The sequence below is a fragment of the Vipera berus genome (genome assembly GCF_964194415.1).
Source record: "Vipera berus genome assembly, chromosome: 6".
In the NCBI taxonomy this organism is placed as follows: domain Eukaryota; kingdom Metazoa; phylum Chordata; class Lepidosauria; order Squamata; family Viperidae; genus Vipera; species Vipera berus.
In genome coordinates, this window is record NC_138208.1 from 77,180,888 (window position 1) to 77,200,999 (window position 20,112).

At 41.6% G+C, this 20,112-nt stretch overlaps 1 protein-coding gene across 1 annotated transcript in view; it reads right to left on the reverse strand.

The window, feature by feature from the left end:
- The window catches only part of CACNA2D4 (calcium voltage-gated channel auxiliary subunit alpha2delta 4), a gene marked incomplete at both ends in the record, with an annotated part of 176,901 nt that overhangs the window by 99,137 nt on the left and 57,652 nt on the right, over nucleotides 1-20,112 (reverse strand). The window contains 2 exons of the mRNA XM_081330661.1: nucleotides 16,121-16,216; nucleotides 16,637-16,730. Coding sequence (XP_081186787.1) covers nucleotides 16,121-16,216; nucleotides 16,637-16,730 — 190 coding nt within the window. The remainder of the gene's footprint in view (nucleotides 1-16,120; nucleotides 16,217-16,636; nucleotides 16,731-20,112) is intronic.

Genomic DNA, 20,112 nt, shown 5'->3' on the forward strand with positions numbered 1-20,112 from the left:
AGATTATTACATAATATACAATCAGGATATGTGTCCATATGAAGGACTGGAATGGCAACGATACGCAAAAAGTACATTTCTCAGTATGCATGCAGCTATAACTCAATAAAACATAGCGTGGAAGTGTGGAAGAAGAGGAATTCTTGCAAATTCTTGAAGAATTCTACGATGAATTGCAAGATGTGCCAAGTGCAAACTTATAAAAGGATGCACTGCCTTTAATGGCAAAAGTTGGACAGATATTTAAACTAATAGGAGGCAGGCTAATAGAGTTTTAGAAAAATAGTGCTTTGCTTATTGGTGCAGAATGCAGCCGCGCGAGTTGTGCTGGGAGCTTCCCGATACTCCCATGCTACACCTTTGCTCCGCGAGCTGCATTGGCTACCGGTTGCTCTCCGGGTGAGGTTCAAGGTGTTAGTGATGACTTACAAAGCCCTACATGGCATGGGTCCGGATTACCTACGGCAACACCTGCGGCCGGCGTCAACTTCCCTCCGTCCAGTGCGCTCCCACAGAGAGGGCCTCCTCAGGGTGCCTCCGATCAAGGAATGTCGATTGGTGGCCCCCAGGGGGAGAGCGTTCTCTGTGGGTGCGCCAGACCTTTGGAACCGCTTGCCGGTTGAGCTCCGAACAGCCCCCGACCTTCGCTCCTTTCGGCGTGATCTCAAAACCTTTCTTTTTGAACAAGCTGGCCTGGTCTGATGGGTTGGGGCTGGGTTTTATAATCGGTTTTAATTTTTAATATGTATTAATTTATTACGGGCATTGTAGTTTAATTACTTTTTAATTTTTGTATCCTGGTTTTTATTATGTATTGCCCTGTTCACCACCCTGAGTCCTTCGGGAGAAGGGCAGTATACAAATTAAATTATTATTATTATTATTATTATTATTATTATTATTATTATTATTATTATTATTATTATTATTATTATTATTATTATTATTATTATCTCCAATGTCAGGCATAAGGAACCGGAAACAACTCAAGGAGATGATCAGAGTGTTATGTTTATTGCTACTTGTCTACTGACAGAAATCCCGCCAGACTAATGCACTTACTACATAATTACTAGGTAAACACTGTGAAGCTTTAGGGTGGATCATCTTTCAGCCAGTTCTTCCCCATCAGTGACTCAAGGCTAGCCAACCTTGCGCCAACTAAACTCCAGATTCCAACCACATATAAGCAATTTAGATGGACAACTTATACATGGACACTAGTGACAGGAACCAAACAGACTATATAATAAGAGATTGAAGATTAAGAGATACAAACTAGTCAATCACCTTCATAGGCTACATGGGTTAGATTTAAGAGAATATGTACCAAAATACACGATCCCAAAAACATAGAACATATATTCAGTGTAAAGAATTTATTCAAGCTGCTTAACCTATTTGAAATGGAATCTGCAGACCTTTCGGAAGGGATAAGAAACCATTTGAAAACCAAAGACACACACACACAGACATACAAACACATGCATTCTAGGGTGTCTATTCTAAACGTTTCAGAGGAAAATATCCAAATGTCTTTCATATTAACTTTCATGATAGCTAGGAAAAGTTACATGACAAAAATAAAATGACTTGAATTTCAGCATCAAAAAAGAGAGGACAGGGATAGGTATCTCAGTCAAGAATATCATTAAGCACAAGATTTGTTTTAAAGTTAAAGTTTAGAATTAAAGACTTTCAAAGAAGATCAGAAGATCAGAACTCTCTGATAAATTGAAAGATAAAGAAACTGGAAAGAGGGGCACATAACTAAGTCAGAATATCAGCAAATAGCCCATGCCTGCAAAGACGAGTGAGGAAAGCTAAGGCTCATAATGAACTAAGGCTTGCAACCAAAGTCAAAAATAACAAAGAAAGTTTCTTTCAACATGTAAAAAACAAAAAAAGTAAAGGAAATGATTGGTCCATTAGTGGGTGAAAGTGGCAAGAAGGTGACAAGCAACAGGGAGAAAGACAAAATATTTAACTCGATTTTGCATCTGTCTTTAGACAAAGGGAAAAAACAGACCAACCTATCAAAAATAGTGACATAAAAAACAGAATAGAAACACAAGAAGATAGGCAAGAAAATGGTAAGTGAGCACCTGTCCAGCATAGATGAGTTCAAATTACCAGGACCAGATGGATTACACCCCAAGGTTCTCAAGGAACTGGCAGATGTGATCTCAGAATCACTGAACTATATTTTTCAAAGATCCTGGAGCACTGGGGAACTACCAGAGGACTGGAAAAGAGCAGATGTAATTCCCATCTTCAAAAAAGGAAAAAAAATGGATCCAGGAAATTACAGACCTATCAGCCTGACCTCAATACCTGGGAAGATTCTGGAAAAGATAATCAAACAATGAATCAGCAAGCACCTAGAGGCAAAGAAAATCATTACTAAAAGCCAACATGGGTTTGTCAAAAACAGATCATGCCAGACAAATCTTATTGCATTCTTTGACCAAGTGACAAAACTAGTGGATCAGAGGAATGCTGTGGATATAATTTACTTGGACTTCAGTAAGGCATTTGATAAAGTAGATCACAACCTATTGCTCGATAAGATAGAAAAATGTGGATTAGACAGCATCACCACCAGATGGATTCATAGCTGGCTGACTAGCCTTACTCAACATGTGGTCCTCAATGGAACTGCATCTACATGGAGTGAAGTCTTCTGTTCCAGCCTACGACCGGCCCTGTTTGTGTGTCAGGGACAACCCCTTTTTCCTTTTTACAGTCAATAGGCTGGAAAAACCCAACCCAAATTTATTTACAGTTCAAACAAAAAAGCAACAGAATATTTCCTTCAATAAATGAATCAAAATATCAAACAAAAGTCAACAAACAAGAGTTAAACAGTAGTAGCAAGAACAGACCAGGATTCTCTTAGAATGTCTCCAAACAGTTGCCTTCAGCAACCAGCCCCGCCCACACCTTCCTCTTTTATTATCAGTCCCAAGGCATGGCTTCTCATTGCCTTCTCCTCCTCTCACTGAGTTGCCTCATTGATTTTCTCTGCTCTGCTCTGCTGGATTGCCTTCTGCTTCTAGTGTCTCTGAACAGATTCAGCTGTGAGTCTTCTCAGTCTGACACCTCGTACTCACACAGATGAGCCTCATGAGGAACATGACTGGAGGGGCCAGGCTGAGAGTCCTGCAGTGCATCAGAGCCTCCCTCTGACACCAAAGGCTCTCCAAACCCCTCCTCCTCCTCCTCCTCAGATTCATTGGACTCAGCTGCTGGGAGCACAGGCTGACACTGAATCACAACAGGGCTCTGTTCTGGGCCCAATGCTCTTCAACATCTTCATCAATGATTTGGACGAGGGGATAGATGGGGAACTCATCAAATTTGCAGATGACACCAAGCTGGAAGGAATAGCCAACACTCCAGAAGAAAGGCTTAAGATACAGGAGGATCTGGACAGACTTGAACACTGGGCGCTATCTAACCAAATGAAATTCAATGGTGAAAAAGTAAGATTCTACATTTAGGCAAGAAAAACCAAATGTACAGGTATAGTATAGGGGGTACCTTGCTCAATAGTAGTAACTGTTAGAGGGATCTCGGAGCCCTAGTGGACAATCACTTAAATATGAGCCAGAAGTGTGCTCCAGCTGCCAAAGAAACTAACACAGTGCTAGGCTGCATTAACAGAGGGACAGAATCAAGATCACATGAAATATGAATACCACTTTACAATGCCTTGGTAAGGCCACACTTCGAATACTGCATCCAGTTTTGGTCACCACGATGTAAAAAAGATGTTGTGACTCTGGAAAGAATACAGAGAAGAGCAACAAAGATGATTAGAGGTCTGGAGGCTAAAACATATAAGGAACGGCTGCTGGAATTGGATATGTCTAGCTTAATGAAGAGAAGGACTAGGGGTGACATGATAGCAGTCTTCCAATATCTCAGGGGCTGCCACAAAGAAGAGGGAGTCAAGCTATTCTCCAAAGTACCCAAAGGGAGGACAAGAAGCAACGGATGGAAACTAATCAAGGAGAGAAGCAACCTAGAACTAAGGAGAAACTTCCTGACAGTTAGAACAATTAACCAGTGGAACAACCTGCCTCCAGAAGCAGTGAATGCTCCAACACTGGAAGTTTTAAGAAGAGACTGGACAGTCATTTGTCTGAAATGGTATAGGGTTTCCTGCCTGAACAGGGGGTTGGACTAGATGGCCTCCAAGGTCCCTTCCAACTTTACTATTATGATTATGATTAATAGGTCAAACATAGATAGTTTAGGTAAGCATAGGTACCAGAGAACAATTTTGATAGTGGTTAAAAGAAGTTGAAAAGATTATACTGAGACATTTGACAAACAGGGTTGTAGAAGAAAGTGTTCACTGAAGTGTTGCACAAATTCCTCCCACAACGTTTTATTTATGATCCTAAATAAAATGGGTAAATTTTAGAAAAGGTAGAGGGACATGAACTCCAGGGTGTCCATAAGGGCAGCAGTGCGGGTAAATGACAAAGTTTATGATAACATCATCATGCAAATAGCACAACTTGTACTAGTGTCAGACATCAAGAGACAAATACACAGTGGCAGCATTTGTACGATGATTCATTGTGAAAGTGTTGTCATTTTGGCTTCATTGTGGCTTTTTTTTTGAGAAGACTGCTGATACAATCAGATAGTAAATATTAAAATGGATAATGGAGGAAACAAAAAACTAGAAAAAATGTGTTTGTTTCATTGACCTCAGCAAGGCCTTTGTCTGTGTGGATTATGTGAGTATATAGAATATATTAAATAAAGCTAATGAGTTTGCTGGAACATCTGATCATTCTGTCTTTGGAATCTTTACAAAGAACAAGATACCTTTATAAGAAATTCTTATTCTTCTTTATAAGAAATTCTAAGAAACGGAGTGATCCGTTACAGGAAAATGAGTGAGACAAGGATGCATACAATCCTTATAGATAGTCGTTGACTTATGACTGGTTGCTTAGCAACCGTTCAAAATTATGACAGATTCCCCCAAAGTACTTACAGGCTAGATTTGAAGTTCTGATAGCTGCCCCTTCCCCTGTGGTCACAAGACCATATTTTGGGCCTTGGCAATTGGCCCCCATGTAAGGACCTGAAAGTAAGACTCTTGAATCCGTATGGTTGAATCAAAAGAACTTTTACTGAGGCAAAATGGTTGCAGGAAAGTCAGGCGGACTCTGAAAATCCTGCGCAAAGCACAAAGCTATTTAAGGCCATTGTCCCATGGTCCCATGGTCATGTGAACCATAATGTACGTTTTTGCTGGAAACCAGAGTTTACTTCTGGTTATTAGCAAAAAATACTCATAGGGAACAATGGGTTCACTTAAGGACTGCCACATTCACTTTATGACTGCTGCATTTGCTTAAAGGCTGCTGCAAAATAGGCAGTAAAATCAGGCACAATCACATGAAGACCTGCTTAACAACTGTCACAACCTAATGACTGTAATTGTGGGCTCAGTTATGGTCATACATTGAGGACTACCTGTATATCATTTCAATCCATAAGAAGGGTAAACATGGAAGAGATAAGACCTGGAATCAAAACGTTATGCAGCTGAACCATGCAGACAGCATCATGTTGGTTGAAAGTAATAAAAACTAAGAACTGCTTAAAAAGAGAACTACCTGGATTAATGTTAAATATTAAGAAAATAAAAGCAATGCTAATTAATATATTTAGTGAAACCCATACTGACGATGAAGCCTTGAAGCTGGTAGACAGTTCCGCTTTCTGGGGACTCAGAAACATATAAATATGGATAATACACTGGAGAAATAAAAAGATCCTAGCAAGAAAAGCAATAGCAAACTTTGAGGAGATCATTCAGAATAAGGGCCTTTCAATTAGAACTAAGTTCAGAGCAGTTGAAATAATGCTGCTCCAGCATTAAGAAATAGCTAGGATACTGGATGCTGAGAAGAAGAAAGAAAAAAAAATATCCCTTTGGATTGTAGATTTGAATATTGTAAATGTAAGAACAACCAGTCACTCAGTCCTGATCTAATCCAAAAGCTGACTTTGGCATATTTTATACTAAGAGAGGCAAGTAGAAACCTATTTATTTTGGATATGTAATGCAAGCAAATGTTGGACCAGACACATGATAAAACTTGGCAAGGTTGATATAACTAGAATAGAAAGATGGCTAGGTGGGATTAAAGAGATTACAGGCAGCACTTAACTAACAAATAATCAGTGACCATGATGTTTTGTTTACCCAAGCACATTCTTCTGAAAAACTAAAACCTGCCTAATAGAGATAAATATCTAGTAGAAGTATCTACAGCAAGCCAAGATTTTGTCAAAATGATGAAGTGTGCATTGTGACCTCAGAAAACAAATTCCGCCCTTTTTCGTATTTGTGTGCAATATCTTGATGCAAAATACAAGAAAGGCAGAGCTCCCACTGCGATATCCCAATGTGCATATCAAATTTTAACAACAACAACAACAACAACAACAACAACAACAACAACAACAACAACAACAATAATAATAATAATAATAATAATAATAATAATAATAATAATAATAATAATAATAATAATAATCGTGCAGCGGCAGCCCTGCCCGAGCTACTCGATGCCCTCTCAGGGTTGGTGGTTGAATTCCCAAGACTCATGGTCTTGGGCGACTTTAACCTTCCCTGGGAGGATCGTCCGATCTGGCTCGGGAGTTCATGGCTTCCATGGCGGCCATGGACCTGTCGCAAATAATTTCTGGACCGACTCATGAGAGAGGCCACACCCCAGACTTGGTGTTCTTGTCTGGACAGTGGCGCGATGATATCGGTGGGGGTGCCACGACTGTTATGCCCCTGTCATGGACCGATCATCACCTCGTGCGGCTAGACTTCCCCTTTACCACCCCCCGCCGTGGGTGCGCGGTGCCAACCAGATGGTACCGCCCTAGGCGCCTAATGGACCCTGATAGGTTCCAGGCAGCGCTTGGGGACGCACATGCACTCCCTGCTCACAGCTCGGCGGATGCCTTAGTGGAAGCCTGGGAAAAGGCAGCCACGGAGGCTCTGGACCGAGTTGTACCCTTGCGGCCTCTGACCCGGCGCAGATCCCAGCGAGCCCCATGGTTCACCGCGGAGCTCCGGGAGATGAAGCGTCGGAGACGGGGCCTAGAGAGCCGTTGGAGATCCAGTCGATCCGAATCCGACCGATTGCGATTAAGAATCCTCACCAGGTCTTATCTCGCTGCGATAAGGGTGGCAAAATCCAGCTACTTTTCCACCCTCATCGCGTCCGCAGATAATCGCCCGGCTGCCTTGTTCAGGGTGACTCGCTCCCTACTGAACCAAGAGGTGAGGGAGGAACCCTTGCAGGGTCGAGCCGAGAAATTCGGTCAATATCTGCTGGATAAAATTGCTCGGATCCGAACCGGCCTGGACTCCAACTGGGCTGAGCTGGAAGAACAAGGCATGGACAGTCTTGTCGACGTCATCTGGGAGGAATTTGATCCTGTGACTCCTAAGGAAGTGGACAGGATTATGAGGAGGTTGAGCTCCTCCACATGCTTACTGGACCCGTGCCCTTCCTGGCTGGCATATGCAGCTCGAGAGGGGACACGAGGCTGGTTCCTGGCGGTCATCTCCGCTTCTTTGAGTGAGGGTCACTTCCCCACCGCCTTGAAGGAGGCGGTGGTGAGACCTCTCCTCAAGAAGCCCACCTTGGACCTATCCTCACTGAATAACTTTCGTCCAGTCTCCAATCTTCGCTTCCTTGCGAAGGTTGTTGAGAGCGTGGTGGCGCACCAACTCCCTCAGATCCTGGATGAAGCGGTTTATCTAGACCCGTACCAATCGGGCTTCAGGCCGGGCTACAGCACGGAGACGGCATTGGTCGCTCTGATAAATGATCTCTGGAGAGCCCGGGACAGGGGCCATTCCTCTGTCCTAGTCTTATTAGACCTCTCGGCGGCTTTCGATACCATCGACCATGGTATCTTGCTGCGACGCCTCAGGGGACTGGGAGTGGGAGGCACGGTTCTGCGCTGGTTCTCCTCCTTTCTCCAGGGTCGCTCGCAGTCGGTGTTGGCAGGGGGACAGAGGTCGACCCCGAGGCCTCTCGCTTGCGGAGTCCCTCAGGGGTCGGTCCTCTCGCCTCTCCTGTTCAACATCTACATGAAACCGCTGGGCGAGATCATTCGCAGCTTTGGAGTAGGGTACCATCAGTATGCTGATGACACCCAGCTTTTCATCTCAACTCCAAACAACATCAGTGATGCCCTCGACGTGATGTCCAGCTGCCTGAAAGCGGTCCGGGAATGGATGGGGAGGAACAGGCTTCAACTGAACCCGGACAAAACTGAATGGCTGTACGTACCGGCAAGCCAGGATACTCAGAACATCCCATCCCTTAACATCGGGGACAAGTTACTACCCCCTGTTGATAGGGCCCGCAACCTGGGTGTCCTCCTTGACTCGCAGCTCTCCCTGGAAGATCACATAGGAGCTGTGACCAAGGGGGCCTTCTCCCGGGTTCGACTAGTTCGCCAATTACGGCCTTATCTGGACCTGGATGCCTTACGTACAGTCACCCATGCTCTTGTGACCTCTCGCCTAGACTATTGTAACGCTCTCTACATGGGGCTGCCCTTGAGATCCACTCGGAAGCTTCAACTGGTGCAAAGTGCAGCGGCACGGACACTCTTGGGAGCCTCCCGATACTCCCATATCACACCTCTCCTCCGTGCGCTGCACTGGCTTCCGGTTGCCTTCCGTGTGAAGTTCAAGGTGCTAACAATGACATACAAAGCCCTACATGGCATGGGTCCGGACTACCTACGGGAGCACCTTCTGCCAATGTCAGCACCCCACCGTCCTGTGCGCTCCCACAGAGAGGGCCTCCTCAGGGTGCCACCGCTCAAGGAATGTCGGCTGGTGGCCCCCAGGGGGAGGGCATTCTCAGTGGGTGCGCCAGCCCTCTGGAACAGCTTACCAACCGAAATCCGGATGGCCCCCGACCTCCGCACCTTCCGACGCGAATTAAAAACTTACCTGTTCCACCAGTCCGGCCTGGCCTGATAGCTCTAATTGGGGTCCCAGTTTGTATTTTACTATTGTTTTTTTCACTATTGTTCATTCTGTATGCCCACCTTATTCTGTACACCGCCCCGAGTCCCTCGGGAGAAGGGCGGTTTATAAAAACAAATAAATAAATAAATAATAATAATAATGTTGGAAGGGACCTTGGAGGTCATAAAGTCCAACCCCCTACTCAGGCAGGAAACCCTATACCCTTTTGGACAAATGGCTGTCCAGTCTCTTCTTAAAACCTCCAGTGTTGGAGCATTCACTGCTTCTGGAGGCAGGTTGTTCCACTGGTTAATTGTTCTAACTGTCAGGAAGTTTATTCTTAATTCTAGGTTGCTTCTCTCCTTGATTAGTTTCCATCCATTGCTTCTTGTCCTGCCTTAAGGTACTTTGGATAATAGCTTGACTCCCTCTTCTTTGTGGCAACCCCTGAGATATTGGAAGACTGCTATCATGTCACCCCTAGTCCTTCTCTTCGTTAAACTACACATACCCAATTCCAGCAACCGTTCCCTATATGTTTTAGCCTCCAGTCCCCTAATCATCTTTGTTGCTCTTCTCTGTAATCTTTCTGGAGTCTCAACATCTTTTTTACATTGTGGTGACCAAAACTGGATGCAGTATTCCAAGTGTGGCCTTACCAAGGCATTGTAAAGTGGTATTTATACTTCATGTGATCTTGATTCTATCCCTCTGTTAATGCAGCATAGGACTGTGTTGGCTTTTTTGGCAGCTGGAGCACACTGCTGGCTCATATTTAAGTGATTGTCCACTAGGACTCTGAGATCCCTCTCACAGTTACTACTATTGAGCAAGGTACCCTATACTATACCTGTACATTTGGTTTTTCTTGCCTAAATGTAGAACCTTACTTTTTTCACCATTGAATTTCATTTGGTTAGATAGCGCCCAGTGTTCAAGTCTGTCCAGATCCTCCTGTATCTTAAGCCTGTCTTCTGGAGTGTTAGCTATTCCTGCCAGCTTGGTGTCATCTGCAAATTTGATGAGTTCCCCATCTATCCTCTTGTCCAAATTGTTGATGAAGATGTTGAAGAGCACTGGGCCCAGAACAGAGCCCTGGGTCACCCCACTACACACTTCCCTCCATGTAGATGCGGTTCCATTGAGGACCACCTGCTGAGTATGGCCGGTCAGCCAGCTACAAATCCATCTGGTGGTGTTCCTGTCTAACCCACATTTTTCTCTTATCGAATAGTAGGTTTTGATCTACTTCTTCAAAAGCCTTACTGAAGTCCAAGTAAATTATATCCACAGCATTCCTCTAATCCACTAATTTTGTCACTTGGTCAAAGAATGCAATAAGATTTGTCTGGCATGATCTGTTTTTGACAAACCCATGTTGGCTTTTAGTAACGACTTTGTTTGCATCAAGCTGATTTATTGTTTCATTATCTTTTCCAGAATCTTCCTACATATTGAGGTCAGGCTGATAGGTCTGTAATTTCCTGGATCCATTTTTCCCCCTTTATGGAAGATGGGAACTACATCTGCTCTTTTCCAGTCCTCTGGTAGTTCCCCAGTGCTCCAGGATCTTTGAAAAATATAGTTCAGTGGTTCTGAGATCACATCTGCCAGTTCCTTGAGAACCTTGGGGTGTAATCCATCTGGTCCTGGTGATTTGAACTCATCTAGGCTGGACAGGTGCTCACTTACCATTTTGTTGCCTATCTTCTTATGTTTGTATTCTGTTTTTATGGCACTATTTTTGATAGGTTGGTCTGTTTTTTCCCTTTGTCTAAAGACACATGCAAAAAACGAGTTAAATAGTTCTGCTTTCTCCCTATTGCTTGTCACCTTCTTGCCACTTTCACCCACTAATGGACCAATCATTTCCTTCACTTTTTTCTTGTTTTTTACATGTTGAAAGAAGCTTTTTTGTTATTTTTGACTTTGGTTGCAAGCCTTAGTTCATTATGAGCCTTAGCTTTCCTTACTTCATCTTTGCAGGCTCGGGCTATTTGCTGATATTCTGACTTAGGTTATGTGCCCCTCTTTCCACTTTCTATACTTGTCCTTTTTATCTTTCAATTTATCAGAGAGTTCTTTATGCAGCCATACTGGTTTCTTTTGAGAGCTGTTATTTTTCCTCTTTGTTGGTATTGTGCTACATTGGGCTTTTATCATCTCACTTTTCAAAATTTCCCAAGCTTCTTGAGTTGTTTTCCCCTTGAGGATTCTCATCCATGGAATCCTTCGCAAGCCTTCTCTAAGTTTATTGAAATTAGCTCTCTTGAAGTCCAAGACTCTAGTTTGAATGTATTCTATTGCTAGTGTTTCCATAATGTTGCATTCCAATATTGCATGATCACTTCCTCCCAAGGTTCCTGTGGCTTCAACATCTTCCATCATTTCATCTCTGCTAGTGTGAATTAGATCCAAAATGACTAATCCCCTAGTTCCCTTCTCTACTTTTTGGGAGAGAAAGTTGTCTGCTAGGTTTGTCAGGAATCTGTTTGATTTTCCACTTGGTGCAGAGTTTGTCTCCCCGTTGATGTCAGGGTAGTTAAAGTCCCCCATTACTATTGTGATGTGCTTCCTACATACCTTAGTTAGCTGACTAGCAAAGAGTTCATCTATTTCCTCTGTTTGGTTGGGTGGCCTATAGTATACATCTATGGCAATGTCATTTTTTCTCCCTTTTATATTGACCCAAATGCATTCCAGTTTACAGTTTTCATCATTGTTGTGCTCTATTTGCCTCCCTCCCTCTCTTAATGTTACTGCAACCTATTTTCTGTCTATTCACCATTGTTTAAATTACTTATAACAGTTCTTAGGTGTTAATTATTCTTATATGTCTAATTATCAAGAACACTAGATTCCAAATATTCTCAATATTAAAATAATAATATAATGTGGGTAAGGATGCTTTAGACTAATAGAAAAAACCCAGGTGTTACTGGTAAGAAACTGATAAGAATAAAGGGCAAACTCAAGAATTCATTTTAATTTAAGAGTATTCTATGTGAGTCCCATTGATATTAATGAGAGGACATTGTCATGCCTTAATTTGATTGATTCTGTTCATCAATTCTCCTTAGAAGATCAGTGCTGGTCTTCCTTCAATGTAAGTACATCTTCTAGTTATGTTGTAGTTATTTAGGTTTAATAAACAATAGGTTCTGGGCAGTGGTGGGATTCAGCCAGTTCGCACCACTTTAGCAAAACCGGTAGCTAATTTTTTGTTGCCCAGCCCAGAATGGACTTCCAGAAGTGGCATCCACACAGAGAACCAGTTGTTCACATATTTGAATCCCACCACTGGTTCTAGATGACTTACAAAATATAATATTAAATAAAAACAATTTCAAAAAATGAAGACAGCCCAGATTAAACAACCATTAACACAAAGGATAACCTTCTTTCTCAAATATATGCCATTCTTCTTACATTTCAATTTATTATGACAATTTGCTGTGTTTACGACTGTCATGCAGAAGTAGATCAGAAAGCGCTAATATTATTGTTTTTAATTATGGTTAATTTACTCATCACCAAATAAATATATAATTAAGCAACATTTGCTGCCATTCAGTTCTCTAGTTTAATATTTTTGTCCTAGGACAGGGGTTCAAACTCACAATGTCATGTGACGTGTCACGACGTATTGTGACTTTTTTTTCCATTGCCGGCAATGGGGTGGGCATGGTTTTGCCATGACGCATCCGGCCTGTGGGCCGGCAGTTTGACACCCCTGCCCTAGGATGTTTTGGAAAGCAAAGTTGCAGGTGGGTGAACTTCAGATGCAGATTAAAGCAATGAACAGAATAACAGAAACACAAATAACTGCATTATGATATGTGTCCTCAGATAACTGCAAATTTTGTTTTTACTGATAGATTTTGTCTAATGAATAAAAGCTCAACCAAGCTGATTAAGCAAATAAAACCTAGCTTTAGAAAACTCTAAACTGCATGCATTCACATCAACAAATTACCAAATTATAAAAGTTCAAATTTATGTCAATGTTTTGAAAATTAGAAATAATAGCATTCAAAGCCATCCAAATGAGAAAACCAGATGTAACTTTCTCCGCCAGATGGGGCTGTTGCCCACATCAAACAGACAAGATTTTTTTTCAGCTGGTTTCAGTTGCAAATAGCCTAATGCTAACAAGCTGAGCAGTTGCTTAAAGGAAGGAGGAAACTCAGCTGGGCAAACATTGATTTACAAATGCTTACAATTTTGCTATGTACTATAGATTCCCCACGATTCCATAGTATAATGGCACTGTAAACATTTCTTGAATATGAATGACATATAAACAGGAACAATTTGTCAGATTAGGTTAACCTTCACAACTTCATACTACAACTGAAAGGTTTACAGATCACACTGTTGGATAAGTCCTTGTATTTGCATTCTTCAATGCATTCATCCCTGAACATGCACATGGTCTTTTTTATGTTCCGAAGTAATATATATTTGGCACTGAGGATGTGGCAGCAATTCAACAAATTGATAAAGAAGATAGACACATGCTGCCAGAATCTCTTGTGGAGATGGGCAGCTATAGAAATTACATAAATGGATTAAAAAAGCGAAACAGGTCTGGTTATATAGAAGGTCTGGTTATTGTACATGAGAACAACTATAGCAATATCTGTTATCTGAAGGATTCTGTTGTAGACATCTGTACCAGAACAGATGTTACCGCAAGCAATTGTGTAAGATCTAGAATGAAAATAGTATCAGAACAACAGATGTCCCATCAGTTGAAGAAAATATGCAAAACAACGGATGCAATGGAACCTCTGATGTTATTGTGAAGGTTGGATGTCACCTTGTGCCACAGGAATAAAGCTGGTGATTTGACTCACCATCCTATGTTATTCCTGTTGCTTTTATCCAGACAAAATTGGGAAGGAGGGAGGGGGGAAGGGAGAGAAATTGACTTTATAGTAGTTATACTAGTGATGAAGTAGCATTTCTTTTTTTATTAGACATCATCTAAAGTAGCCTTGTTAAAAAAACCACCACAAATTAGGCTTTGTTATCCCTCACATGGAAGGAAAGCCAGGTGAGTGAGTACGTTTGTATGTACACTTCCTTATGCGTCAACAATATGTGCACTTTATGCATATATGTATAACTCCTACACAGGTCACCACAAAATAGTGATTTGCCGAGGTCTGACCCTGGCATTGATCAAGACAAATGAACTTATCAGCTCATACATTTTCCAGCAAGTATTTGCCTCAATATCCTCCTATCATTGTTGAATTCAGCTTTAAGCTTAGGACACCCAGAATTGCTGCTTGTCTCTGAGATGTTTTCAGAAGGCGAATTGAGTGAAGGAAGCCGTGAATGGGATATATATTTTGCCCCAAAAGTATTATGAAAGGGAAATTGTTATGAATACTGTGGACTATTCCATTTAAAGTTAGTAAACTGGCAAGGGCCAGAGGGAATAGACAGAAAGGGAGGAAGAAAATGACAAACAGAGCATTAAAGCAAACAAAGAATGAAGCAATCTACATCAGAAGTTGCCACTAAGTAAAAATGGCACATTAAGCAAAACTTAATTCAGCAATCACAACAACAACCAGTGACATAGCTGAGTCAGATAGAAGGAGTGCTATAAATAAGAGGATTGGACAAAAAAATGATTGGAGAAAACAATATAGGTACTGTACATACAACATCTGAACCTGCAGCTCATTCCCTCTTCAATTTGATCAATTGCTTGGTGACAATATGAAAGTAAAGAAGTATGTATATGAAAGTGCTTTAGCAAAGCTTATAGGTAGTAGTCTTTGCTTACTGACTATCTCATTCAGCAATCCTTTGAGGTTATGATAGTACCGCCCCTCAGTCATGTGATGGTTACTCAGTCGGTACGCATTGTTCAGTGCATGATCTCCTATTTTTCTTCTCTCCTTGAAGAGCAGAGAGATTGGAGAGGAAGGGATTACAACAGAGTAAGCAGGCACACAATGGGAATGTACACCAAAAGCAATGTGCTTGTCCCAGCAGCTGTGTGAGTGTTATGCAAACAGCCGGGTGTATTCCCCAATATGTGCCTGCTAACTCTTGTAATTTCCAATGAATGTAAATACAAACATTAATTCCCTTCTTGTTAATTACACAGTGCTGGGGTGAGCATTTCAAAAGATGGGAGAAGAAAGAAGAGGAAGCACAGTTGTGGTCAGGTGATTTCTCACTTTGTAACTGCTTCATTTAATGACAGAGCTGCCAATCCCAATTGTGGTTGCTACATAAGGACTACCTATTTTTTTCTCTTTTTATGACCCTTTAATCCCTTTATTCAGAGTGGAGTCAGGGCAATGAGTGCAGTTGAGCATTTACTGGCCAGACGTCCTTACTGATACCTGCATGGAGTTTGCAGCAGATATTTTCTCCTTGCATCCTGATAGAGAAACATCTACTGCTCCCTAGGATTGAACTCTCAACCTTCCAAGTGGAAGGCAAGCAATAGTAATAACACTTAGACTTATATACTGCTTCACTGTGCTTTACAGCCCTCTCTAAGCAGTTTATAGAGTCAGCATATTGCCCCTAACAATCTGGGTCTCATTTTACCGACCTCAGAAGGATGGAAGGCTGAGTCAACCTTGAGCCAGTGAGACTCGAACTGGCAGTCAGCAATCAGCAGAAGTAGCTGCAGTACTGCATTCTAACCACTGCGACACCTCAGCTCTTCACCTCTAGGCCTCTGTGCCATTCTAAACGATAATTACCTATATTACACTCAGTAAAGCTAAGGGTTAACAAACAAATCTTTGTCTGTTGTCTTGTCATTTTAGTATGGATCACCCATTCTTTTTCTATCCCTGAGAGGTTAAGATTTTGTGGAAAGAGTATCCTCTTCACATAATCTCCTGACCACTGACCAAGACTATGTCTCAAGATGCCAGCTGTTCACAAACCATGGAGCATAGCAAGTGGGGAGAGATGGTTACATGTGCCTCAGTGGATGGCAAAAGGAAAACTGAGAGATTATAGTGTTTCATAGTTATATTGGAAAGGTAATAGAAGGGGCACATCTCAAAAATACATGTCCAAAAGACTCACTTGTTAGACAGTTTTTCAGTTCCTACATAAAGGGTATTCCTCAGAAGACCAGCTCGAGTTCCCATGAAGGCCATCTGCACACCATCTTCAGTTTCACTGTTACACAATAAAAATGAGAGTTGTATAAGCAAGTGAGAGCAGAAATCATTGAAAAGCTGGCTGAACTTCCTTTGTGCTGTAGGATCTGAAGTTGTATTTTAGAGTAATCAACATGCTTTCTAGGCAAGATCACGAGTTCAGTTCTCAGCAATTCTGGATAAAGTCAGATCTGTACCCAAATGGCATTGGGATCCAGGACATGGGCATTCAAAGGAATGAAGACTGTGGGAAGATCCCAATAGCCAAAGATGATAATTTGTACAATACAGGTAAAAACCAAGCTGCTGTTGATCACTGATTTTGTACCAAATGAACTTTTTGAACACTATTTCTGGACAGGTACAGGTAGAGTGCATTGCAGCAGTCTAAAGGTGGATGGTTTCAAAACCTCTCTTAGCTCAAGAAGTGTGTATTTACTTGGACATGGTGAGGGCCAAAGTCGTCCAATAGGCTTCCATAGGTGCTGTAACTACGGCATCGAAGAGAACCTGTTGAACTAACTCTTCATCACCTAGGTATGAGAAAGAATGGTAAGAAAGAAAGGCAATCATCACACAAACATTGGAGTTGAAATCCAAAACCCATAAGGATGGGGACTTGATCTATGTGTTTAGCTGTACATTTAGAGTTTTGGGAAACAGGATCAATGACATTAAACTATAATCAGGTGGCAGAAGCCCTGCTTCATTTTACATGTGTGCTATGCATGCAACATGAGTTAAAAAGAAGCGAGGCTTTCAATCACCCAGTTTCAGCTGCCATAGTGATGTTATTGTCATCCCAGCAACGGATGGTCTTATATGGAGGCCCTGAAAACTGAAACGCTTTGAACATCCCCGTCTATCCAAAGTATATTCCTAAGATTTAAAGCTGAAGCCATCAGAAAGAATCTTGAATTGCAATAACAATAAATCTGTTCCTAGAATTTCAGTTTGGATCTCGTTTTAAATTCATCCATCCATTTCCCCCCCCTCCTTTCTCCATTTGCTCCATGGAATTATCAAGAGCTGAACTTTCATACTGAAAAATGGATGAAGCCTTAAACAATGTATTAGTAGAATTCTCCCTGAAATTTCATTCCAATAAATAACTTTGCTGGTTTGGGAATGAGAGATGATATACTTCTCTAGGTCAGAGACCAACTATGCTGACTGGAGCAAAGCATGAAAAAATAGTTTTGTAGGCCAACTGAATCAAGGAGATCAAAGAAACAGTGACCACGGGAAATGTGAGTTTGGAAAGGGTTCCATTAATAATCAGATGGGAGATATACCACACCTGAAGTTTCTAGTTATTCAGCAATGATATTCAACAGCACAGTTTTAGTTACAAGGACAGACAATATGATCTGATGGACCAATTCATACAAGGAATTGAATGATGAAAGGTAAAGGTTGCCATCTGCCAGGTTTAACTTGAGTTGAATTGAGTGGAAGTTGCTAATTCTCCTTCCCCCCCCCGTAAATATTTTATTAATTTCAAGTTTTACAATCATAAGTACTTAATAAACAACTATGTGTCTGGGTTCCTTTATCATTCAGTGTTATATATTAACTTTCACTCAAAATCCAATACTACACCATCCAGTTTTTCCCTGATCCTCTCTTCTTCCAATAATAAACATTTCCCCCCACTATACAAGTATAATTCTTACTGCTACTCATACCTATACAATTAGATATAAACATCTTCATCACATGTTTCTAATGTTATACATAATGTCAATAATATCAGTTTATAATATCTTGTCTAGCCAAAACATATCTCAGACGTATTTGCAGAGTTCCCTTATTCCAGACATGTCAAACACAAGGCCCGGGGGCCGGATGCGGCCCACGAAGTGGTTTCATGTGGCCCGCGAAGCCATCCAGGAAACAGTGAGGGAACGGCCCCCACTGCCTTGGTCCTGGCCCAGAGACCCTCCTCCTGCCAGAGACCCTCAGATCTGTCCCACTCCTGCCCAGGCCCCGATAGGCACCCTTGAGGCGAACGATGTAGAGCTGGCCATGCCCACCCAGTAGGCCATATGCACTTTAGCCACGCCCACCCAGTAGGCCACACCCACCCTGGCCACACCCACCCGGCCCCCTGAGGGCAACCACAATGCTGATGCGGCCCTCAATGAAATTGAGTTTGACACCCCTGCCTTATTCAATCCATATCCTGTTTTTTCCTCTTTTTTCAATTTTAATTTCCCATCAATATTCAAAATAACTTATCAATTATCAACTTTCTCATAATTAACTACATTTGGGTAACTAAAAGCTTCCCTTATACCAACTCTTAATATTTTCATATTTCCCATCTTATAGAAAATTATGTTATCCTAGTTACAAATCACATCCTTCTATTTTTACAATGGTCCTTTTATTTCTAACAATTGTCTATTCTTTTAATCATATTCAAACATCCATTAGATCAGACATGTCAAACACAAGGCCCGGGGGCCAGATCCGGCCCGCGAAGTGGTTTCATTTGGCCCGCGAAGCCATCCTGGAAACAGTGAGGGAACGGCCCCCACTGCCTTGGCCCTGGCCCAGAGATCCTCCTTCTGCCAGAGACCCTCAGATCTGTCCCACTCCTGCCCAGGCCCCCATAGGCACCCTTGATGCCAACGATGTAGAGCTGGCCACGCCCACCCAGTAGGCCATATGCACTTTAGCCATGCCCACCCAGTAGGCCATGCCCACCCTGGCCACGCCCACCCGGCCCCCTGAGGGCAACCGCAATGCTGATGCGGCCCTCAATGAAATTGAGTTTGACACCCCTGCATTAGATGGTATAATACCTCATCTAATTAGTCAGGACCTCTATTTTCTTCAGTCTTATTCTAGCTTGTAAAAACACTTAATCATTTATATTCGTTAAACAGCCTCCATTTCTCCTTTAGTTTCTCTTTTAGTTTCTTGTTCCCCAGTTTTCAGCATTTTTCCTGACAGCTCTGTCATCCATTCTATCAATTCTTCTTCCTTGTCCTCAAATATGATCTGAAGTCTTGAAAAGTAAAATATCTTTTCCATTTCTGGTGTTATATCTGGGTCTTCCAAATTTTTATTTATCTGTGTCTGTCTGTTAGTTTCTTCTTTCGAATCCTCTATCTTTGTGTCAGTTTCCTCTATTTTTTCTTCTGGTTTCTGAGTTGCAAATTCATTCTTTATGGTCATTTTCTGAACATTTTTTGCTTGGAAAGTTGCTCATTTATGTAATTTAAATTATTTTTAGTCTCCCCATAATTTAAAATAATTGTTTCTTGAATTAATTTCAACATGGAAAGAATTTCTTGAAGTCCATTTACATTTTCGTGTTGATTATCCATGTTTCTTCCAAAAAGAAATAGTCCAGAAGCAACTTTCCCACTGTTTCTTAATATTTCTTGATAATTATTGAAACTAAAAGTCAGTCAATATTTGTAATCCAGACTGGCCAATTTAGAATGGTTTATTGTCTCCTTCATACAGATAAAACAGCCCAAGGATTTTTTCCCTTTTCCCAGTTGCTGTCTGTAAAAGTGAAAGTTTCCAGGAACAACAAAGAGCCTTATCTATGTCCAGGCTTTGTGCCAAATTTTCTTTAAGCATAATAAATTGTAATGTCAAGGTTCATCACTAGATGTCATTAACATCCATCTTCCAGCTTTTAAATCCAAACCTATTTCACCAACTTTCCAAATATCTTTTTGAATATAAAGTCTTAAAAATACTTTTAGTCCCCAAATTTGTCAAAGCTATGTCTCTGTATTAAATCCAAATTAATCTTGTAGTTTTCTCTAATGTCCCCCTCTTTTCCTGAGAGAACAGGATGGAAATTCCCCTTCTCTCTATCATCTGGGGGATTCTTTGCTTTGGGAGTTCTTTTTTCCAGGAAAAGGTTTTTAAAGTTATAAAGAGAGCTTT